Raw genomic sequence first — 24,768 nt, 5'->3', positions numbered from 1 at the left:
GCATGGCACTAGCATGCTCTGCAGTTGCCAGGGCAACCAACAGAGCGGTCTTAAGCGAGAGAAACTTCAGGGCTCAAAGGGATCCTGTGAAAGGGCATCCAGTACCAGAGTCCGATCGCAGGACGGGACCATGAGACCTGGAAACCCGGACAGGCGCGCTTGACACCTCTCTTGGAACACGGTATGATATCCGGGAAGTCCTCTATAGGAAGGTCTGAATGTGCACCACCAAGGCCTGGAACGGGACCACCCGACCAGGTCTAGCCGGCGAGCACCAATGTTCAAACACTTTCCAAGCCATGCTGTACTGTTGTCTAGTCGGTTATAGGGCCCTGTGGTTCGGGGTCAGGCCCTCTGCGTTCAGGTTCGAGGTTGCGCTCCCTGCCTGCGTGAGCAGGTCCCTCCATAAGGGGGGAGGCATCCAGGCCTATACTAGGGTTGGTGATCCTGCCAGGGAGAAGAGGAGTCGACACATTTAAACATTTTTTTAAAATCTGACAAGTTAAAACTTTACAGTTTTTGTCCATAACATACAATAGTTGACCATGTCAGGAGTCAACCCACAGAGCCTATAGTCCTAGTCCTTCCACGCGCCAGATTTAGGTTCTCCCAGTACCGGCAGAGTAGTGCCGGAGCAACGGATTGTGAGGCCTTGCTCATTCCCTGATCGACTGATCAAGGGTAGCTACTGGGACGTAAGTCGGGATTTGATCAACCCCGGCTGGGTCGCCTGAGTGAGGGGTATGATGTTGGAAGACCCGAAACCCCGTTGACCTCAGGAAACATCACTGAAGATACGTCCCAGGTGCATCCATGCGATGTATTTTTTGGTTAATCTCAGGAATACTCTATATGGGGACTCTACTCTAAACTATTGGTCTAAATATTAATTTGTGTTTCCTCTGTGCCCTCGCCCTCTTTTTGAGGGGTCTGGTGCTTGAACCACATAAGTACCTAAGAGGGCATGAAGTCTGTTGTCATGGAAACCTGTTTAATTTCAAATATCTTTGCTCTGTGCGTAATTAGGCTATAGTGTATTATTTCTGTGGCGCTTCCAGCATCCAGGCCTTGTGCTCTCATTACTGTAGTGCGAGCTGTTGAGTAAACAACTCACCAATGCTTGCCCTCCACAGGCAACACACAAACACACTGTCCAAAACGGTTTGATTTTGCCCCTCGTTGGTACACCGAGCTGTTGCATTGAAGTGCTTAAATTTGTTTTAATGTATCACGGTGCACAGCGCTATACCGTAGCGCTCCCCAGGCGGTGCTTAATCAGCCCTCATGCAACGGTTCACTGACTCACTCCATGCAGTCTTTTAAAAAGTGTGAGTTCTACGCTCACTTAATCCTGTTCTACTCTGCTCGGCTCTTTTGTTTTCGCTTTTTGATGGAAGACGCCGATCCCCCCTGTTTAGCTTTAAAGGACAACTTTTTTTTTTTTTTTCAACCAAGGTTCATGTTTTGGGTTGTTATTAGAGAAAGTAAAAGATGAGTGTTATTTTATTATTTTTTTCATTTGCTGCTTTCGTTCGTTTTTAGGGATTTCAGCTGTTTTTGACAGGGGGGGCGGGGGCATTCGAGCATGGGGCTAAATATGTATATTTTTACAAAATGTTATAGCGATTTATTTTTTGTATTATTTATTACAGTCCTACTAGACCCCAAGAAATTACATCTGGCCACAAAAGATGAAGGGATCTACTGAATGTGTCAAACTGACATATTGAGCCGATGACACACTGTGGCTTCCCCCCAGTAGGCTACCTTCACATTCAGTAGATCCTGTGATCTTCTGTGGCCAGATGTAATTTCTTGGGGTCTAGTAGGACTGTAAAATAATAGTAAATAATAAAAAAATAAATCACTTTAATATTTTGTAAAAAAAAATGCATATTATTTAGCCGCATGTTTGAATGCCCCCGCCCCCCTGTCAAAAACAGCTAAAATCCCTAAAACGAAAGAAATCAGCAAATGAAAAAAAATAACACTCATCTTTTACTTTCTCTCATAACAACCAAAAAACATGAACCATGGTTGAAAAACACTAAAGTTATCCTCTAAGTGTACAAATACATAAATCCGTGCCATGTTTTTTTCCTAAAACCAAATTGGTTGTCGGTGGTTGCTGTGTAGGTCTACTCTTTGAGCCTGTCCATGGGGATATACCTTCTATAGCACCTTTGACATAATGCGCGCTATAGTGCAATTGGTCTGTAGTTGTCTATGCTAGTTAACTTTCCCGTTTTATTTTCCACTATACTGGCACTAACAGTATACAGACAACATGGACTACAGGTAGTATATGCCATGCATCACTAGCCCAGAGAAACACATTGCCAGCAGCACTGAAACTCTATGGCTAGACTGTTTCAGATATTCTGCCGTAATCATATCCTGGCCACCGTGCTTTGTTTAAAACACATTTTTCAATAGCATAGCAGTAGCTCACCTCATCATGTCTGACAGTCACTCCATCAGACCATCACTGTGGGGAATCTCACCAAGGTTATAAGCGTCACTCTTAAGTTACAATTACACATATTTCCATAGTGCCTTCTCCACAGATCAGGCCCAGTTATGCCATCCATACGAGCATCTTACTATTATTAAGCACCTTCACTTCCTTCCAGAACTCGTCAACATGCCGTAGCTTTTCGGGCCATAGTGTTTGCCCATCATGGCCTGTTCATTTCTTTTAATATAGCGCAGAGCGTATACTTGTATCTAGAGTTTGCATGCTTCTTGCGTTCACACTCAGGGCCATGCCTATATAGGCTTTCCTGCTAGTACCCAACATTTAAAGGCTTCTTTAGCCTCTACATCAGGGTTCCCCAATTACTTTTCCTCAAGGGCCATATTTTGACTATAGGGTACCAGGCTGGGGGCCGACTCTGCACGGGCGAGGTCGAGGTCTTGCCCTGAAAATTCATTTTCAGGGCAAGACCCCATTTGAAAAGGATGCCCAGTTTGACGTGCATATAGGCTACTGACCCCCATTTAATGCCATTTGTATCTGGGACCCCCCCCAGGGGCCACAAGGGGGCCGCCTATTGAGGAACCCTGCTCTACTATACTGTTCTTGAACATACACATTCCAACCAGGTTTCATGTTATATATCGTATACTTTTTTTTTCCTTTTAAGAGGATTGCTTCCCATAACCAGACAGGTTTACTATTATATCATACATTTTACACAGGTCATTATAATGGCTACCCTCCTTACAATGAATGTGTCCACGTGTGATAGCATCAACAGGTAAATCAATATTATTTAAGTAAACATCCGCCAGTGCCTTGTACTGCTGTAGCTCATTTTACAATTGGCACATCTACAGTTCTACACAAAAACTGGGGGAAAGTAAACTGAACCTTTGCCGTTGTCAGAGAGATATAGGTGGGGCAAGGTTGACTGCTTTTATTTGTTACACGCGGCAAGGTTGACTGCTTTAAATTGTTACACACGGCAATAGCACACTTTACAATTGGGTGAATAATGTGAGATGATTGTTCATTCCCAGTGAAATTGCTGAAGCCGGTCGATATTGTGCCGATCGAACGAGGCACAGATGCCTCAGCAGGTGGGCTTTCTCTGGGCTGCCTTCTTTTTAATGACTTATTGCACTTGTTGTTGAGCGGTGCCTGCTCCGCTCCATTAAGCAGCTATGTGTGTGCCCCTATGTATACGTGTCCCTGTGTCTGTCCGAGTATACGGAAAGCTGAAACACGGTAACTCTGTCATTTCTCAACGGTTTTCGGAACCGTTGAGGAACTGGGCCGGCCCCCCTGGGCACGTTCCGTTCCTGCAGGGGTCTGGATGTTTTCCGAGGTCCCCCGCACGGTAGCTGTCATTTCTCAAATAAATATATTTCTAAAAATAATCAAAGTACAGTACAGAGCATGGTACACTAGACTACAATACAGTACAGAGCACCGTACAGTACGGTAACTATAACAATAAATGTATAGTTGCACCGCTCAGTTCACACAGGTGCGATTGGTATAATCAATCTAAACAACCATCTTCCAGGAAGAACCTTTCTTGAGCTGTTGCTGCATGCTGTTCAACCATGGATGTGCACACAGAACGGACAGTGGTGAAGGAGATGAAAGAGAGAGAGACTGTGAGGCTGTGAAGAGACCTGTGTATAGGTATCTATACCGGGTGTGTTAAAAAAATCACACACGTGTGAACTGAGTGGTGCAATTCCCCCCCCCCCTCCTCTCTCTCTCTCTCTCTCTCCCTCTTTCTCTCATTAGAGACACAGCACTACCCCTCTCTCTGTTTCTGGCGCCCCCTACTGGTATAAATAAGTAACATACTCGTGCTCATAGACACACACAGGTACACAGGTACACATGTACACAGGTACACAGGTACATGGACATTGCTGGTTGTAGGAGTGGTTGCACCACTCAAAAAACAAAAAAACAAGGCAAATCATATCGAATAACTCTCTGGGGTTTTAATATTCATATAGGGAAGCACCGCCTCTGCACAAAAACAACGGCAACAAATAAGGGTAAGGAAAAACAGACCTGAAGTCAGCCTCGTCGTGAGACAGAAAAAGACAAAAGCAGCTTGGCATGCATGCTGCATTAATTTTGGTTGCCTTTCATCGGAGCTTGGCCTTTTGACAACGGAAGTGACTGAAGCAATCTTCACAGCCCGCGTTTCCATTTGTCTCAAAGGTCACCTGTGTGCGCACGGTATGTAAGAAGAGGGAACCAGGTGGGAGGTTGAAGCACTTATCATGGCATTATGGAGATAAATAGGCCTTGATGACGTGTGTGTGTGTGTGTGTGTGTGTGTGTGTGTGTGTGTGTGTGTGTGTGTGTGTGTGTGTGTGTGTGTGTGTGTACGTGTACGTGTGCATGCACGTGCGTATAGGCAGCAGCCATCTTTCTCTGCATGTTGCTTTTTGAATGTGTGATGTCATCCACTTCTCCATCTCCTCCTCGCTGTGAGAACCCCATAATCTTTCCACACTCGTGCCTTTATTCTCCTTTAACTCTTTATATCTCTCAACTGTATTCCACTGTATTCTCATCCTTTTATCCTCCCCTCTGTAGCCTCTAAACGCACCGGTTGGTTGGTTGGTTGGTTGGTTGGTTCCCAATGGGAACCGGTTCAGTTCTTTTTGGTTCTTAGTCCATGAGCCAGAGCTCCAAAATTGGTGGGAAAAACTAGACCTATATTAAATTGTTAATGGGATCAATACACCAGTAAGACGCGCAAACGCGGGAAGCGAACGCAGCTCGTACATATTTGGGTTTTTTTAAGATTTATTTTTAAGTTGTCCTTTTTTTAAGTTAAGTTATTTTTAAGTTAAGTTTTTAACTTAGCCATAACCATATAAGGAGTCCCCAAAGCAGCTATACGTCCAAATATGGAGTGTGTTGCATAATTCACAAACAAATCACTCAGCTCCATATATGGGCACAAAGGGGGGGGGACACGGACAGACATGATCTGCTAGGTCTCATAGTAAGTGCTCACTGCATTCGCAATCACTGCGTTCGCAATGATAACCCTTCCACAGTAGTAGCTTATATTTTCGATTATTTTGCATATTTTCCTACAGAATGCCTCATTTGCATGTTTAAAAATGTAAAATGTATCTAATATAGGTATGGTTTTGCCCACTCAATTCATAATTAACGTTCCAATTTTGAAACTGGATGGATTAAGAACCAAAAAGAACTGCCTCAGGTGTTTCACAAAATTACAGATTAGTAGCTATTGATGTATGGTCAAAAGTCAAATGAGTGTAATATTCCTTCTTGACTGATGCAAATAACCGCAGTTGAAAGTTTTTACATTCCAGAGATTGATTGTATAGTGCAATTCATCTCTTGAATGCTAAAACGTTCAACTGCAGATGATTTGTTCTAGATTTGGGACAGCAAATCACAAGTGAACTATAGACGTCACAATGTGACACTTTGTGAGTTGTGACCATAGACTGTAAAAAATATGGACAAAGCGTTCCCCGGGTCTAACGTGAACGTAAAATGAAGCCTGAAATCCCTTGCACTGTAAGTCGCCATCTTTCAAGATCCGTTTGAGCCCAGTTTGGCCATTGGCTGGCCCAGACAACGAGGCGGGACTTCCCCCCTTCTTCTTCGTTGGTTTTTATTTTGACTCGAGTGGGTGGGGGTTCCCGTTCATGAACTGTAACGGTAGCCACGCCCCTCAGAACATGCGCGACTTTATGGTCATTTCTTTTATAAATGGGGCCATCATTTTCCAAAAAGAATATTATGACATTAGAAATGAGACTTTAAAATAGTGACTGGAAGCGAAAAGTATTCATGACCATGTTTATTAAGGTAATACAGTCTAGGTGAAGTTGGGCCCAAATACATGGACTTCTATGGGGCTATGGGTTTTTTTGAGCCCAATGATAGCGCCACAACAGGCCATTATATGAACTTTCATTTCCTTAGTGGCTTCACAAAAAATCTGTCTGGCTGCCCCCCTGGTTGTGACGAGTGGAAAGCTGGTTATAGCTGTATATTTGAACATGTTTTGTTTATTTGTCAAACCGTCCTCCAGTTTTATAATGTAATCAGGTGCTGGAGCGCTCCCCTTTGTTGTTGCTGCCAGCCATCAGTTCGAGGGGCTTGTACACTGTTTTGACTGCTGTGTTTAACGAATTCCAGGCACCGCTTGGGTTTGTATAGTGCTGTTGTGTTGTTCTGTGTAGAGTTGCAGTACGTGTTGGCCTTAATGCCAAGTGGAATCATTGCTGTGTGTGAAGTGTGTGATTCACCTGTCTATTCCATTTTCTAAGCCTGCAGCCAACAGGAGTATAGTCAGAGCAAGCCAGCATGGGGAGTCTGTTGCCAGCAATTGGTGGACTGGAAATGTAGATGTTGTATGTTATTGATAAACAACCGAGTATTTGAATTTAGAATAAAGGGAACAGTCTAATTTGAATTGCTTATGTTGTATCAATAAAGTTATATATAGCCTATACACCCTAGGCTACTGTATTAATAATACATATAGAGGGTATGCACATGCATACAGTGAATGGGAAACCGAGTGGCAAATCGAATGTATTCTTCTTTTATTTTCACAAATAAAATAAAAATGTGAAAGAATACACTAACAAATATGGTTTGAGTGATCTTTATTTATAGCGGTTTGTTCAGTGGGAGACTGCATGTCAAACAGTTCAATTCCTGAGCATTTTTCAGATATTATTTCACATCTGTTGCGTTTAAGGGCATTTGCAATTTGAGGATTTGCTTGGTGCTTTTTTTGCCCTTTGACCCAGCCAATTTTCAGCGTCATACCCCGGCTTACACACTAAAGTGTAACGTATTCAATAAAAGTGTTGTGTTGATTTGCTTTGGGACATTGAATCATATTCTGAATGTACAGTCACATTTCCTTGAGAACAGCAATTTAGTTGAAATGCTGTTTGTTTGGGATTATAGGCTCTTTTGATTTAGACAATTTCATCCAACAATGTTATGCAAGAAAAGAACGACAGCAAATAAGTTAAGTGACTTACTTGCAGCCTGACTGCTCACTGCTGGACTCATGCTTGACCTGAGAGACTTGAACATAAATTATGGCATTAAAGTGGCTTTAATTAGTTTTATATATAATTAATTCATAATTATAAGTTTAATTAATAATGTTTGATACAATGAAACTTTAATGCCACTTTAGATGCATCACTATCCTGAGTTAAACTGTACTACTGAATAATCTTTTTTAATTCATGGAATTTCTTAGATTTGATTTTTGTTATGGCCTGGCTTATCGTTGCTTTCAGCTATATTTACTATTATTATTCAGTTTCTACAGGTTATTGTGACCTATTATTTTATTTAGTATCAGCCATATTAGGCACTGTATGTGCTCTCTTATACCTCTTATCTTTTTAACTGCATGATGCACCACTAAGAATTCCACCCACCTTACTTGTAATGTGATGTGACAATGAAGATTGATTCTGATTCTCCAGGGCTCGGAGTCTGATCATGGTTGTGCCCTATACCTGACTTTGTCAAAATGGTGTGTTAAAGGCTATAGGTTTCAGACGGAATAGTAATACACCAAAAGCCACATGACGAGGAACAGTTGCGCGTGGAATCTCAACTGAAATGTCATGCAGTAAACACAGTCGGCTCTCAAGTGTGGAAAACACATTAATTTAATGTGGAAATAAGGGACACGTCACTCCTTTTGCAACCAGATCTTATATTAATTATGTTTGGGAGACAAGAAACACTTTCCTGTGGGTTTTTATGTGCAGGGTAATAATGTGCTTTTAGATGTTTTAGTATTTAAAAGTGTCTATGGTGTGATGGACACACTTACTTCCTGGACTACATGTTGTGTCTCAGTAAGACAGCCCTCCCACTATCCACAAGGAGGAGCAGTGCACCAAAGCATTATGGGAATGCACAACCTGCCTAGTAGTAACATCATTTTTATATTTGTATTCATGCGAGAACAATGGCTTCTATTATAGCATGCTAACTTTCCAGGAATTTTGTTGACATGCAGGTGGCCCATGAAAGCAAAAGGCATTATTAGCCAACCTGGCCACCAATGAACAATTAATTAACTTTTGATTGATTGATTGCTTGATTGATTGAAAATAAATAGTGCAGTCAAACATTTAGTCCAAAAGGGATAGCACAAACATTGCGGTCTTGTTTCCATTTACGCCCTATGCAATCAACTCATAGACATGACATGGAAGAACAATGACACAATTCAATATCATCACAGGACAAAATGGGCCTGCTGAAAGGTAAGGTGGATTTTCAGGCCTTTCATGCCTTCTGGCTGATTGCGAAGCCAGTGAGCACTTACTATGAGACCTAGCAGATCATGTCTGTCTGTCTGTGTGTGTGTCTGTCCCACTTTTGTGCCCATATATGGAGCTGAGTGATTTGTTTGTGATTGATGCAACACACTCCATATTTGGACATATAGCTGCTTTGGGGACTCCTTATATGGCTATGGCTGAGTCATGGTGACATGAGTGTGATGGCATGGTCCAAGATCTGCGTTCGCTTCCCACGTTTGCGCGTCTTACTCGTGTTAATGTGCCTCTTGTAACAATAATAGTCCTTCAGTTCTTCCACTATATTAGGCTATTAAATGCTGTCAGTTGTCATCTGTAATGTGTGTGTATATATATATATATATATATATATATATATATATATATATATATATATATATATATATATAATACATTATGTTTTATTCTAGTATGTTGTGTATGCCTGCCCCTGCATTCCCCTGTGAGCTGTGCTCACTGTTTCCTTGTGTTGAACTGGGTGTGTTGATTTGTTGCTGTTGGTGTATAACAGCCTTACCTGAGTCTGTGGACTGGATATGGTGCAAAAATTAAATGTCCTTTGGGATAGTTACCAGAATCTGAAAGGAATACTACAGCTCATATATTATATACTACAGTTCACCACTACATGGAGGAAACAATAATAGGAAATGAAGATTTCTTACATGAGAGGCGTGGTGGTAAAGTGCTTAAGTGGTAATAATAAACTACATTATGCCCTTCTTTAGAGATTATGTTAGGATATTTCCCCCTCGCTATGAGTTAAATACACAGTTGTATGAGCTGGTACAGGGATAATGATTTGTAACTCCACGTGGGATCCAATTATGTTTATTGATCTCAGGTTTCTCACTAATTTCCCATTCCTGCCTTGTGGCTATATTAAGTGGGTTATTTCATACACGATGATTGCAATCATTCAACATAAGCCCATGCAGGTCTTATTATTATATAAATAATAAACCCATTATAGGTGTCACATTCTAATTGGTTTGTAAGAAGGTAAAAGGCCCATATATATAGGCCTATAACTTTTACAGAATGATACATGCTATATGCTATTGTCTTTGCTGGAGGAAGAAATCATGATGAGGCACATCAATCTTTATTACCGGCTATCCCCGAGTCCAGAACACCCAAGGGCAACAGAAATATTGCACGCGGGAAGAACATTAATCTAGTTCTTTCACCTGTCTATATAGATTTTTCCCCTTGTCTGTGTGGAATAGTATTTATCCCAATACATGTAGGCCTACGTTACTGTTTAATAGAAGTTGATTCATTGTTGGTCTAAGCTAAAACGGAACACACACACACACGCACACGCACGCGCACGCACACACACACACACACACACACACACACACACACACACACACACACACACACACACACACACATTTTAATCATTTATTTATGTCCACATAAGAGATACAAATACAAGGACACAAATATTTACAAGGTGCCGCACAGAATGCAGTCAGCAAATCCCGAACAAATAAATACCCACACACCCTTCAGGGGTACAGGTAACAGCGTCTTCGCCATATTTGGCGGCTACCGATAGTGGAAGATATTGCACAGAATTTCGCAAGCCGTTTGGCTGCTTTTTTCGGCATCCCAAGTTGTTGGAAGCCTCTTACGACCAAACTGTGTACATGTCCTAGGCTGCCGAAGATAAACACATATAGATTGCACCTATAGCCTAGTTCAATGATGGACTGGAGGAGCGGCTGGTACTTAATGACCTTAGTCATAAAGGCTTCCTCTAAGCTAGAGTCAAAGGTGCAGGCCATTTCAAGAATGAAAACTGATTTGTTCTCTTCATTAACCACAACAACATCTGGTGTGTTAGCAGAGAGATGTGCAAAAATGTCAGTATTTTCAGTACAGAGTTGAAACATGGAAGGTTTGACACAGGAATGTTTGTACATTCTCACAGACAGTGCAAAATGTTTGGATATGTCCTTAGTTATGAGATCAACTATTCTGTCGTGGCGTGCTATGTAAAGCCCTTTATAGGCAAAACAGCCATTCAGAATGTGTGACATGGTTTCTGTAACAAGCCCTGTGGTGTGATGCAAGCAATGAGGTGCATGGGTGGAGGGAAACCAGAGGGAGAGGTTGAGTTTGGTGGGAAGGATCTGTAGCCTGGCTTTTACTGTAAAGGTGATAATGTCCTCATTGAGAGCAGTGTTCCTTATGAATGAATGGGAAACAGAGTGGTCAGCATGGGGAAGACAAGCCAGTTTCCCCTGGAGTTTGAGTCCAGTCCAGTGTTGTTGTTGCCGATGTTGGAACATATCCAACAGGGTCCGCCGGGCACCCTTAGGTGTCAACAGGTGGGTGTGTCCGCTGTAGGTCACTGTTGCTCTAACAGAGGTGAGAAGGTCAGTTATTATGTCCTCAGAGACCTCCACAGTCTCAGAGTCAGGCCGCGCCCACTCCAGGGACACACCGGCTTGGATGCAGAGGTCGTTCAGATCCGGCCAATCTGACGAGACACCGAAGCCTGGGGAGCGAGTGTCCAGTTTCCCACTGGGTTTCCTTTTGAACCCAAGGAAGTGGGGCTGTGGCTCCCTGGCTAAGGGGACCTTGCGTCTCCTCATATCGAGGAACAGGGAAGATCTGGCTAGCTCCCTAACATCCTTATCATCATTATTCAGCATGCTTAATAGATGAGCTATGCGCATGCTGATATAGATCCATGACACATTCGGTACACCCAGCCCGCCCCCCCACTGAGGATGGTGAATAATGTCACGGGTGCTGTGTGTGTTCAGGGAAAACCACTTACGTACTAAGCTCACTGTTTTGTTGTTCATTTCGCTTAGTACCTTCTGCATAAGGTGAACATTGGAGAAAAAGTGTTGGACTTTAGACAGTGCTATTGGTCTAATGGCCTCTAGCTTCATGACATCACACACACACACACACACACACACACACACACACACACACACACACACACACACACACACACACACACACACACACACACGGAATACCATAAGTAAAACCCTGACCCTCTGTCTATAAAGCCGATTGATTGATTGAAGTATAGTAATTAACAGTTTGCAGAATTACAGCAGTACATTTCAAGCACAACTCGATACAAAAAACTGTTTACTGTGAGTTAACAGCGTTTCCCGATTACAATAATAGATTTGAATGCACAAGGGTCCGCAGTCTTTGGCCCCACCCTCGTTGTACCTGTCGTTCTGTGACAGGCTGATGAGCTGAAAACGCTTCCCATCGATGAGTTTACACATCCCATATCCCGGAGGGGCGGTTATGTTGCGATAGGCTACCTCGTCGTCAGGGTCAGGCGAGACAACTTTTTCGTCAGGTGACTGAGACAACTTTCTTTTTCTTTTTTTAATTATTATTAGAATTTTCGTCACCATTGTGTGTTTGTAAAGGTGTCTAGTAACACATCCCACATAGGGGAAATTGTGACAGCTGCTAAAAGTTGGGGTAGGCCTACCATTATAACAACCAATATAAGGCAAAATGTTCTAAATTTTATTATGCTTTAAGTAGCATGTGACGTGTCAAACTGTAGGGTTTTCATGATTTTGAACCCATTCCAAGCATAGTGGAATGGCGTTCCACTAAAAACAAAAAACACTCCTTGGGCTAAATTCGGCGGTTTTAAGCAGTGTTTTTAGTGCAAAACTAATGCTTGGATGGATTCAGAATCCATCCAAGCAGAAAACATAGGGTGAAAACACCCTATGTTACACGTCATATGCTACTTAAAAGTTTCATTTGTGAAGAAATGTCTTGGTAAGAAATATATTCCCAGATTTGACATTATTCTGACACAATTGTCTCTGACTAAATGGGTTGATAACACAGCTCCGATTTTACACAGACACAGTCATTATGTAAAATGTATGGTATCATACAGTATGTCGTATTGTATGAACCCCCCCAAATAAATGAATACAAATAAATAAAAATAAAACATCATTATTTCAATATTCTACCATAGGGATAAAATAGCCTACCATCCCTGCCGTAATAGTTGATTGTGTGTTTGTGTGTCTACTTACCAGTTGCCCCCCCCCCTCCCCTCTCTCACACACATATATCGATATTATAAATAATATCGAATAGTGTATTAATGTAAACTTTACTCATTCGGACAACGGTTGCCAGGACAACCATCTAGCAAATCACATGCGTGACCGTCCGTCCAGCCTATGGCACGGTATCCCACTCTAGCCCGGGTAGCCCCGCCTCCTCCCACCCCTCTCTCTCTCCACCGGCGTTCAGTCGGTAGCAGCGGGCTTTTTTGCAGGCTTGCAAAGTGGAGCATGAGAGCGGCGCATTCGGGGGATGTTGTTGTACTTGTAATGCTATAGTTTTCGAGTAAAAACACAGGGTAGAGAGAGAGAGAGAGAGAGAAAGAGAGAGAACAAAAACATAAGGCTAGAGTGAAGGTCACTGCAACCGGGAGACAAACAAGGGAGCGTGGCTGGCGGAGGAGGACTGGAGGAGGAGGAGGAGGAGGGTTGCTCGCTCTTTTGCAAAACCACACACACCGCGCACATCAAGCAGACATGGCGGAGCACCACGCACCCGGCGACGGGAAGCACAAAGCGTCCCCGGCGGCGGTGCAGCAGGGCAACAGTCGAGCCGGCGTCCTCCAGGCTGCTGCTGCGGGAGGAGGAGGAGGAGGAGGAGTGGGCAGCGCCGGGAAAGGAGGCCTGTCAGGCGGACTAACGCAGCCGGCCGGGTGGCAATCTCTGCTCTCGTTCACCATCCTCTTCCTGGCCTGGCTGGCGGGGTTCAGCTCGAGACTTTTCGCAGTGATCCGCTTCGAGAGCATCATCCACGAGTTCGACCCATGGTAAGGCACGCCGCGCGCGCGCAGCTTTTTGTGTGTATGCATGTATGTATGTATGTGCGTGTATGTGTGTGTGTGTGTGCGTGTGTGTGTGTGCGTTGTCATTGTCCTGTCACATCAGCAGCACTGTAATTCCCGTTGGTGATGATGGATGGTTTATAGTATTATTAATAACACAATAATAGCCTCATGCTACCTGCCTCCAAGCCAGACAGTCCATAATGAGATGTCGATTTTTTTCCTTTCTCCTAAAATAGGTATTTTTACAACGACACAAAGCATCCTCATAAAAGTGCTGCTTCAACTTTAGTTCGAATTACTGTGTAGCCTAATAACAAATAATATGATGACGAGTGCAGTTGGACAAGCATGCTTCCCCCACTGCATTGAATTGAGGCATTTATGTGTGCATGGTGATGGGGGGGATTATTACAGTATGATCGATTTATCTGAAAATGGGATTTGGCAGAAATTCGGTCGAGATTTCCCCGTGACTTATTTCATTTTATGAGCTGTGGTGCACTGGCTGCTGATCGCCTGCTTTTTAAATGACATGATCATGATCTGTGCCATTCTCTCTGACATAGCATCTTGTCTGTAGCTGTGGCAGTCCATTATGACACCACATATAGGGACCCGGAAGGCAAGCCAAGGCAGTTGATCTTGGCTTCCCCTTTCATAACCACTAGTGACCGTGTGTGTCACACTGGAATCATTCTTTCATGACGGTGTTCTATAGTTTGTCCACAACAGTTGCAGTCCACAACAGTTGCTGCAGTGCATCGTTCACCCTGTGATTGTGATATAGACTTATATGTCGTTTCATTCAAACGGATTGAATGATTTCATTTTTGGCTGGGTGTCTGTCCAAGAACAGGCGTTTCCTCTCCGTGGTATGGGTTTCCTTATCTGACAGCGTGTCACAGGGCAGCTTACGTTGTCTGAAGTGAACTTGCAATGCATTTTATACTTGAGTGCCAAAGAAGAGCTGCACTATAGGGATTGAAGTTGAAACGGGTCACCTGATCCACACGTTTAATCCTGATTTCTGACTGGTTTATACACTATAAGGAATAATTGGAGCAATGTTAGACTTTGTTTGAGTGCAAAATTGTGTTGCAAATTCCTTGTAATCTCTATATTTAGTTCCCCCTGCCATCAAATCTGATTTATGTCGGGGTTCTTCTTGTGGGCCTGGCTCTTTTAATCTGAAAGATTTATGGTCATTCACTTCTGCCCTGGATTATTATTAGACCACTGGGGCCAGCTTTACCATGGCAGTGTGGTCATTCCAACAGCTACATGGTGCTATGAGGGCATTTGCAATGCATTTATAAGTGTTATTATAGTGCCTATTATACAGGTTTAATGTTTGTATTTAGTTCACTGTTTGTTTTTAAAACGCCATTGACAATGAAGAGAAATGCTGTTTTGTCCCTAACACAAACATTACATCACCGTTACCTCAACCTAATCATAGCAACATGAGTTAGACTTTAATATATTAGCGCCCCTCACTTCACACAGGTGTGATTTTTCAACATATACATAGATTAAACCCTAGTGTCCCTACGCTAGAGGGAACATTAGTCAAACATAGGTAAATCGTTTTGAGCTTGTAGGTGGGCTGCTTTTGGCGAATAGAGTTTGGTGTAGAAGGAATACAGGAGCATATCTATGAGCCCTGATGGATCCCAGTTAGCCCTGGTCCAATGCTTACAGCGAGTGTCTCTCTCTGACGCCTTGTGGAAGTACCTTCCACAGCCCTCTGGTCATATTTCCACTCTCGTGCACTGTTTTTCTAATACCAGCAAATAAACAAAACGACGTAACCACTCACTGAAATAAAGCCTGCTAGACCTTGGTAAAAGTCTATTCTCGAACCTGGAAAGCGTCTCAGGTCCCCAGTTTCTCTCTAAAATGCACTTTGTGTCATTTTAATAACGCAATGTACCCTGAATTTACAGGGCAGAGTCATTTCTTCTACTATGGCATTTCCGGGTTTTACCCGCGACGATCTGGCTGGATTAATTTTATTTAATGATTAAAATAGTGCATTTTAGAGAGAAACTGGGGACCTGAGACGCTTCCCAGGTTCGAGAATAGACTTTTACCAAGGTCTAGCAGGCTTTATTTCGGTGAGTGGTTACGTCGTTTTTATTTGCTGGTATTAAAAAAACAGCGCACGGGAGTGGAAATATGACCAGTGGGCTGTGGAAGGTATATACTTCCACAAGGCGTCAGAGAGAGACACTCGCTGTAAGCATTGGACCAGGGCTAGATCCCAGTCAACTAATACACTACAGGATCTATCGTGGCACAAGGGCAGTTTCTAACTTTCTATATGGCCGGTGGCTTGCTTCCTTCCTAAATTGTGTTGTTTATGGCCTGACAGACTGCCAGTGAAGAGGAGAGGCTATTCTTTTGAGGGCCCCTCCTATGTTCAGCTATTAGTATAGCTTTTCGTCTCACACAAACATAAAATTCCAATTGACAATGAATGGAGAATTTACGTCATGTAATTGTGTCTGAGCAAATCTGTATTTTTGTCCTACACAAAGATTTAATTCCCATTGACAATGATTGGAGAATTTACGTCAGACAGTACGTGTCTGAGCAAATCGACATGTTGAATTATGATGATGTACAATGATAAGAGCGCCCCTCACTTCACACGGGTGTGATTTCTAGACTATTATTTCATTAAAAATGTTGTACTAGAGAGACCACTACAGACGGAATCTTCAAACCTTTGGCTGCACTTCTGTTTGAAGTCAAGTAACTATATAACATGCTGTTTATAACTATAATATAGCAATGCAGTGGATGCATGTGGGGGGAAAAAAGTCTGAATTGTTTTGTTCACAGCACAGATAAGTCGCCAGACTGTTCTTGCACTGTAGTTAAATGCAATTGTTGAAATGTGACTTTGTTATGGTCCAAAGGTATACAGTATGACAGGAGATGTAGTCTCCTGTCAATGTATTTTCATATTTTCAAAATATGGCCTCCATTGAACAAAGTTTATAAGTTACATCTCTCTAGGTCGTCCTCAGAGTGAAGAACCCCCCCCCCCCACCGTCGCTTCCAGTCATCTCGGTTCTCCATATAAATCTGGCTCGTTAATAACACCTGTGTGAACTGAGTGGTGCAACCCCCCCCCCCCCCTCTCTCTCTCTCATTAGAAGGCAATAGTGCAGCACTCTCTCTCTCTCTCTCTCTCTCTCTCTCTCTCTCTCTCTCTCTCTGTTTCTGGCACAACAGTGCACGACAGCGCCCCTACTGGTACTAATAGTCATACTCGTGCTCATTAACGTCACACGGACACACAGGTGCACGACTGCACGGACACATGAACACATAGGTGAACACGGACATTGCTGTTCCTTGGAGTGGTTGCACCACTCTAAGTTGTTAGGGCACATACCATGTGGGCTCAAAACACCCTCCTGTGATGTTCCGTTTTATTTGAACATGCTGTAATATTGCATTCCACATTTGGGCTCGAATTTGTTTGTTTGTTGCCTGGACCACAGAGGAAGAATAATAGTCTCCACTATGGTTTCAGAATTTAGACTAAAAGGCCGTTTTATGCTTTCAGACACAAGTGTCAGACACACCTATACTGTACGTGTCTCACAGTGCTCTTGAGCTTTGTGCATTCACACTGTCTGCGACTTGCTGAAAAGCCTCGGCAGAAGACGTGTGTACCAGAAAGTCAATGTGGTCTCAGACATCTGTGGCAGCGAGCGGTATAGCTCATACCTCATCCTCGTCTTAAAACCCCTTTTTTTTCTCCTCGGCTTCTTTTCCAAGATTGAGGTTTGGGATCAAACCGGCGATGTTCACGCCGGTGCATTGCTAAGTTTTTTTTAGGTGACATATATATATATATATATATAATATACTGTATATATATAAAGAGAACGGGATAGAATTAGCCGTTGCTTCCGGTTCATAGGTTGTGAATTGCGGGTCTTCGAAATAAGACTGCGACTACACCACTGATTAGGGATGCACCGAAAGGGAAATTCTTGGCCGAAACCGAATACCGAATATAGGAAACAGTTGGCCGAAAACCGAATACCGAATAGCCAAATATATCTTTGTTGTAAAGCTACCTGATTATGGCAAAAGACATGATTATGGCAAAACCTAACTTAAATAATAAACACTTATGGGTCCATTAAAAAACATCTAAATAATTGGAGGCTTTGTGATTAATTAATCTCAATTAATCACATTTTAATCGCATATCAATAGGCCTATTTGACCTGAGCAGTGAGCTTTTTTTTCTACATAAGCATATGCAATAAAAACAAGTAGTAATAATAATAGTGATAATAATATTATTTATATAAAGCTTCTCTGAGTACTTAAAGACACTTTTCAAGGAGAACATGAGAAAACAAATAAAAACAACTTTATTAGAGAAAAACTAAGACTATGGAATAAAATAAATTAAAGTGGAATGAGATAGCAATATTCCAGAGGTGGGTTTGAATTAATACGTGGTGGCATGTCTCTGAGTTTTGGGAAGTGCATCGTTTTGACAGGTCTGCCTGCTCATGTGAACAGTGAAACCCTGACCATTAAACACGGGCAGAAGCAACGAATCAACGATACAGTCTATCATTCATTGTTAAAGCTCCAAATGATATTCCCATTCGTCTTTGTGTCTCCCCGTGTAAACGCAGCAGCGAGTGTGAGAGGTTGGGGAACGGATGGAAAGTACTAGTGTTAAAACTAACGTTAGCTCCCATGCTAGCTACTAGCTTCCCTCGTCAACAGTACACCACCACAGATCGGGTGGAAGCTGCTAATATCACGTTGCTTGTGCCCGTGGATGGGACATAAGATTTAGAAGGCTATGGAATCGTGGATGAAAGCACAGATGTGTGTGGATCTGCCTGTGCATTCCGTGACTGCTGCTCGTGTGTTGTGTTGCCTGCGACTGTCGCTGGCTGCAGGCTGCTGAATGATGCATAGTTAAAGAGCGTCATAAGCATGCGCCCTTCCTGCGCTGAAAGTAGCAGATCTACAAGCTATCTACCCGTCGCAATGCACAGCGCGTTGGGCTTGTACATCTGTGTTTTCCTCGCAGTTTAGTTCGATTCACAACTTTAGGACCACTACTACTATTCGGTGATATTTTTCGGCTTATTTGAGCCGAAACCGAATAGGCCGAAAATACATTTTTAGCCATTTTCGGCCGAATATTTTCGGTGGCCGAATTTTCGGTGCATCCTTACCACTGATAATTATGTTTGTCGTTTCGGTGTCACTTGACTTGGTGCGACGCGTCGTTCAACACATGACACTCCAAGGCAGCACACATCGGTCTTTAATGGACAATCCACGCATGTTTAATATAAACATAAACATGTATGCATCGTTCAACAGTGAAGGCATGTTGACGTCAAACAGAAAATCCAAGGTTTTTTTTTTTCGTTTCTTTGAAACATCCCAGGCTCCAAGGTCAATGTAACGTGTTTTATGTCCTCCGCCAACCTGCAGACTCCTCAGAGTTTTGACATGTTTTATTGCTTGTACACAGAATGCTCCTCAAAAATAGCCATTCACATAAAGGAGGGGGAAAAAAAGGTGAGCTATATTTGAACTTTTGAATAGGGCTTAGGTGGTTTGTTTATTTTTTACCCCCCCATTGTCTGGATGTTCAGACCCTGCTGTTCTGTGCCTGTTTGACTCTGCTGCGCCGAGCTTCAAGTGATCTGCACTTACCAGAGGGAAAAAAGTTAAACCCCAGGCAATTTGGAAAAGGCAAAAATTGGATTTGTAGATTAAACGTCAAAAAATGTCTGGCTCGTTTTGAAATGCAAACATTTTCTTTCAGAGGCTGTCCTGAATTTGCAGTCAAGTGCTGGTTATCAGACTAATTTGCTCTCTCCTAATATTTTGTTATTAAGCCCAGGCGACAGTAGATGAAAAACAAATGCATTTATTTGCTGTCTCTTCCATTTAAAAGTGAATTAGTTCTCTGTGCATTGTGTAACACTATTTCCCGACTTGGAAATTATTCTTCTGCTTATCATTCAGGCAGAACTTCGTTCTCAACTCCATGACTCAATAAGTCAATAATCTCTGCTAAGCATATAAGACTTTCTAGAATCTTTACCTTGTGGAGGTGTTGAACTCCTCCTCAGCATCTCTGGCACATATATATCACCTTTATTCAATATTTGCTATATGTTGCTTTTGCTGCTGCATGGAGGAGATGTTCAATATTGCTCCAAAGTTGAATTAAAATCTATCCCAAGTCTCTTGAGAGAGAGAGAGAGAGAGACTCTTTGTGCATGTGTTGGAGGTTGATTGGGGTTTCATGGTGAGTTATTTGTTAGCAACTCCTACACACAGAGCCTGACTGGTTGTCATACCAAATCCTGAGACTGTCAGGAATTTCGTGGGGTAGCAGGTTATGAAATTTGCTTCATAGGCATCGTACTACTGTACTATAATTAGTGTGAGAAAAAGCCTTGTTTGGGGAGTTCTACTTGGAATCAGTCAAGTTATCACCACCTCGATTCAGAAAATCAAGTTGATTTTGCCTGAGGAGCAGAAGCCTGTGTTAACCAAATAACGAGACAGATTTTGTTTTATCTGTTTCTCTCTCTCTCTCTCTCTCTCTCTCTCTCTCTCATATACACACACAGCAGGAAACATGCTCTCTCTTTCTCTCTCTCTCTCTCTCTCTCTCTCTCTCTCTCTCTCTCTCTCTCTCTCTCTCTCTCTCTCTCATATACACACAGCAGGAAACATGAGTTGTGTTCCATTAGTTCTTTGCACTGCAGTATATTACATTTTCTTTTTATGCCAGATGTAACTCAATGAACTAGATCCTTATTTTCAGTTTGTTTCAACAAGAGCAAATCATTTACCAAAATACAATTCTCTATTTTTTATTGGCATGGTAAGTTAAAATATTCAATATGTTGTGTGTTTGCAGTTTGGCGCGCTACGAGCTTGTAGGTCTGCTTTTTTTGAACAATCGAACAACTGACATTTTTAGAATCTGATCTCGGGTCAGAATGGGTTTTAATCAGACCAGTGTGTGTCCAGTGGAAACCTTGTATGAATCTGATCTCAGGTCAGAATGGAATATGCTCCTATATTGTAGCAGGCTGGGAGGCGATCCACTGGGGGTGCCCCACAATACATTTTGACCGTTTTTTATAAAACGTTGTTCAACAGCCGTGCTGTCTCTTATCACTTAATGGAAAATGTGTTAACGGGCAACACTGTGGAGTTTATCCCCTTGCCAAAATGTCTCAATGACTTTGGGCGCCCACATGTGTTCTTTATCATTTATACTATAAGAATGAATGAAACCTCCCTCCCTGCGTGATATTGCTTTCCCTCCCTCCCTCCCTCCCTCCCTCCGTCACTCCTAAAACATCACATCTGAATCAAAGTGGATTGTGCCAAACCCAGGGCCTGCTGCTATAGCAGAGCACAGCACAACAACCAACCAATCAGCTACTGCAGCATTGGTAGAGGGACAGAAGTTGGTGATTGATCTGTGTACCAGACACTTAGCTGGAGAGGTAACCCCCCCCCCCCCCCCCCCACACACACACACACACACACACACACACACACACACACACACACACTGCAACTCTCTCTCTGTCTGACCCTATAACGGCTTATTAAATATTTAAGAGCAGAGACGGTGTCCAATTACCGCCTCCAGAAGGTCTTATCCCAGGACTTGATGCACTGATTTCTCTCTCTCTCTCTGTCTTTCTCTCTGTCTCTCACACCCACACTTAAACTCACACTCGAGCACAAGCTAGCATATGCTCTCGGAGAAAGTAACTGTATCGCTGGGAAAAATCTATGCAAGTGTTTAATTATAAACTAACCTCACGCCACCCCTGCCCACGATTACACGATCCCAATCCCAATACACCTCTCGTCAACAAGAACACCACCCACCCCACCCTATATACCCCACCCGAATCGAACGCCCCCCCACACACACACACACACACACACACACACAATTATCTGAGAACGGATACTCACTCACACTCTTAAATTCCTATCGGTCTATCTCAATGTCAGCTCATTATGTGTTCCGAGTCTCTTTGCACCTAAACTAATTACTTAGCATATTATGAACCTCTTCCCTGGCAATATAAAAGTGCTGCTTCTGAGTTTAACCTCCGCGGTCCAAATAAACGGATGGAAGTATATTTCACACGCGACGGATGATGTGTCACCCGGTGATATTCGTTATCATGTTTACCGCACATTGATGTTGCACATTGCAGCGGAGGCTGAGCTTCATGGCCACATAGCTATAATCTCTTGGTTTGCTTTGCTATAACTGACACAATCTTTCAGTATAGAAACAAAGCCCTGCGGCTCGCTGGGGAATTTTTTGAAGTGCGCCGTCTGCCGCCCGCGCCAGCAGTAATGATTGCATTCTGTGTCTGCCGTTCCAATCGTCTTCTCCTCCACTTCAACCTTTTCACAGCCAGCAGCAGCCGAGGCTTCAGAATCGGAATGTTCTCTCGGAGAGAGAGAGAGAGAGAGAGAGAGAGCTCGGGGTATTCATGTCCTCTCCCCTGTGGAACATACGGTATACAGGAGGAGAAATGGCACTGCGTGCGATGATGACGCTCTTCACTCACGAGCTTTCATCCTCCACTTCTCCCGAATCTGGGGACTTTCTGCTATAAGCTCTGCACGATTAACTGCTTTTTTTTCTCCACGGGTCGCACGGCAGACCAGCTCCACTACTAGGCCTGCCGGGGGGGGAAGTGAAGTGAGTGGCGTCCGAAGTGTGCGTGGTGATTTGTTCGTGCGTGACGGCTCTGTCCCCTAGGGAGCCACCTGCAGCCCATCTCCTGGCTCCAAGGTTAGCGCCGGGTATAGCCCATAGGGGGAAGTCACAGTGGAACGGCCATAAAACACACACTTCAATTTATCCCTGGGTTTTGTTCTGTTTATTGGATTCTTCGGTGGTGTTTTTTCTGCCAGAGAGATGTCTCGGGCCTGATGGCGTAATATAGACGCACATAGAAGGTATATAGTTCTTATCCATGTGCCTCATCGCTCACCCACAAGGAAAGACATTTCCTTTCATTCGTATTGACCAATTCAAGCAATCTGTAAAGGCCTACTGGCAAATTCAAATAAAATTGCTTAAAAAAAAAAAAAAAATGCAGCTGTATTTTGACCCCCTTGGCCCCTTCACATTTTCATTAACCCATTCTGGGCGGGTACCCCTTTTGGTGTTGGCATCATGTCGTGCTTTATAGCTATTGAAAAATTGCAGATCTACAAGCTCGTAGCGCGCCGCCGCTATTTTTGAAAAATCGAAGAACGACTGACATTTTTTTTTTAAATCTGATCTCAGGTCAGAATGGGTTAATCAGACCAGTGTGTGTGTGTCCAGTGGAAACCTCGTATGAATCTGATCTCAGGTCAGAATGGGTTAATATCCTCATTTCAGCTTGAATGGTGTCCTTGCGTCGTCGCCGTCCCGAGGCCGCGCCGGTTGTTTTGCTGCTTTGATGAATGCTTTACGGAAGTACAACAATGGGTGATTGATTCCCACTACAGTATAGGTGGGAGGGGAGGGGAGTGGGGGGGGGGGGGAGGGGGGCCTGACAGTTGATTCATTCAAGTCAAATTGAGAATGGCAAATTTTTCTCTCCAAATCCCCAGGCGAATTGCCTGTCAGACAATTTGATTGTGAAAGCACTAGTGCGTTCGGCCCTTAATGAGAGGTGTTTTCCTGTCGGCAGCCAAGAGGCCACGTCGTATACAGTACCTCACAGATGGAGCCCGATGGAGGATGATAGCGGCGAGAATAAGGAGACCAATTTGCTTGTGTGATTAATCGCCGCCGTTACGCCTTTTTTTTTTAGAGGCATTGCGTTTGTGTTTGCATTGGAGTTCAGCAGAGCCACATAAGCATTGCATAAGACACGATTATTTTTTTGCGTGCATGTAATGCACATGTAATGTGGACTGCATTGTGGGAACAAACACTGAAGACAGAGGTTGAGGACGCAAATTGTGATTGGCCAGAATGCGATGATGTATTATGATAAGAGCGCCCCCCCTCACTTAAAAAACGAGTGTGATTTTCAGTCCCCGGTTCTCCCGACCGTTCAGTATTGCTTTACAATGCACTTCACGTTCCCATTCACACACACACACCACGACACGGTAACGCCGGTATAATTAATGTGGTAAATGTTCACACACACACACACCGACGGCAGAGGCAAGCCAATGCAAGGCACCGACCTGCTCATCGGAAGCCGAGTAGTATAAGTGTCTCCATCTATATAGATCACTTAAATCCTCATTTCGGTGTCGCTATTGATCATTTTTTGTGTTTGCATGGTGAGCGTTCGGAGGCATGGCTCCTCCTGTGCCTGGCTGGCTGGCAGGTACTGTATATAACCTGCAAAGCAGCTTTAGTTTACAGTTAGTCTGTATCTGTACCCACCAGGACCCGTTCTTCTACCTACCGACTTCTTTGTCTTTCAGTCAGGGGGGAAAGCATGTCTCTCCGGTCTCCGCAGCTGGAAACTGGCGTCTAACATGTGCTCTCTGACGAGATTTAAAACCCCCTCAGTGCTCCAATTCTTTTTGCTCTTTATTGGAACCTGCAACCATGGACTGTCACTCTTGTATACTTTACTCGACTAAAGCATATAAGCCTCAGTGCATTTGAAGCAACTGATCTCGCTCGCGTTCCGCGCCCTTTCCTTCATATTGAGACGGAGATTGGCTTTGTGCAAACTAAGGGGCCGATTCATACTCCTATTTTTTTACCGCTGTTTCGGGCGCTGCTGTAGTGCCGAAATGATTTCGGCTCGTCAGAAATTTTCAGTAGCACCGAAGAGACGACTTTAGGACGGTATACCCGCCCCCCCCCGAACCTCAAATGACGTCACATTGTAGGCTCTACAGCGCCGAACCGACTTTTATTCGGCTCTAAAATAGGAATATGAATTGGCCCTAAGACACACCACCAGAGTGCAGAATGGCTGTGCGTCACTGATGACTGCTGTAGTATAGAGATGTTTGCT

At 43.4% G+C, this 24,768-nt stretch overlaps 1 protein-coding gene across 2 annotated transcripts in view; it reads left to right on the top strand.

Moving 5' to 3' along the window:
* Nucleotides 1-13,119: 13,119 nt before the first annotated feature.
* LOC308332402 (dolichyl-diphosphooligosaccharide--protein glycosyltransferase subunit STT3B-like) overlaps nucleotides 13,120-24,768 on the top strand; it is a 186,164-nt gene continuing 174,515 nt past the window's right edge. For both annotated transcript variants that reach the window (XR_013965710.1, XM_080788293.1), the window contains exon 1: nucleotides 13,120-13,696. Coding sequence is in view for 1 of the 2 variants with exons in the window: in XM_080788293.1 (XP_080644419.1) it covers nucleotides 13,407-13,696 (290 nt within the window). In the remaining variant the exon portion in view is untranslated. The remainder of the gene's footprint in view (nucleotides 13,697-24,768) is intronic.

This window comes from Protomyctophum bolini, assembly GCF_963924005.1.
Source record: "Protomyctophum bolini genome assembly, chromosome: 17".
NCBI classification, from domain to species: Eukaryota; Metazoa; Chordata; class Actinopteri; order Myctophiformes; family Myctophidae; genus Protomyctophum; species Protomyctophum bolini.
This window is presented reverse-complemented; position numbering and strand designations above follow the sequence as displayed.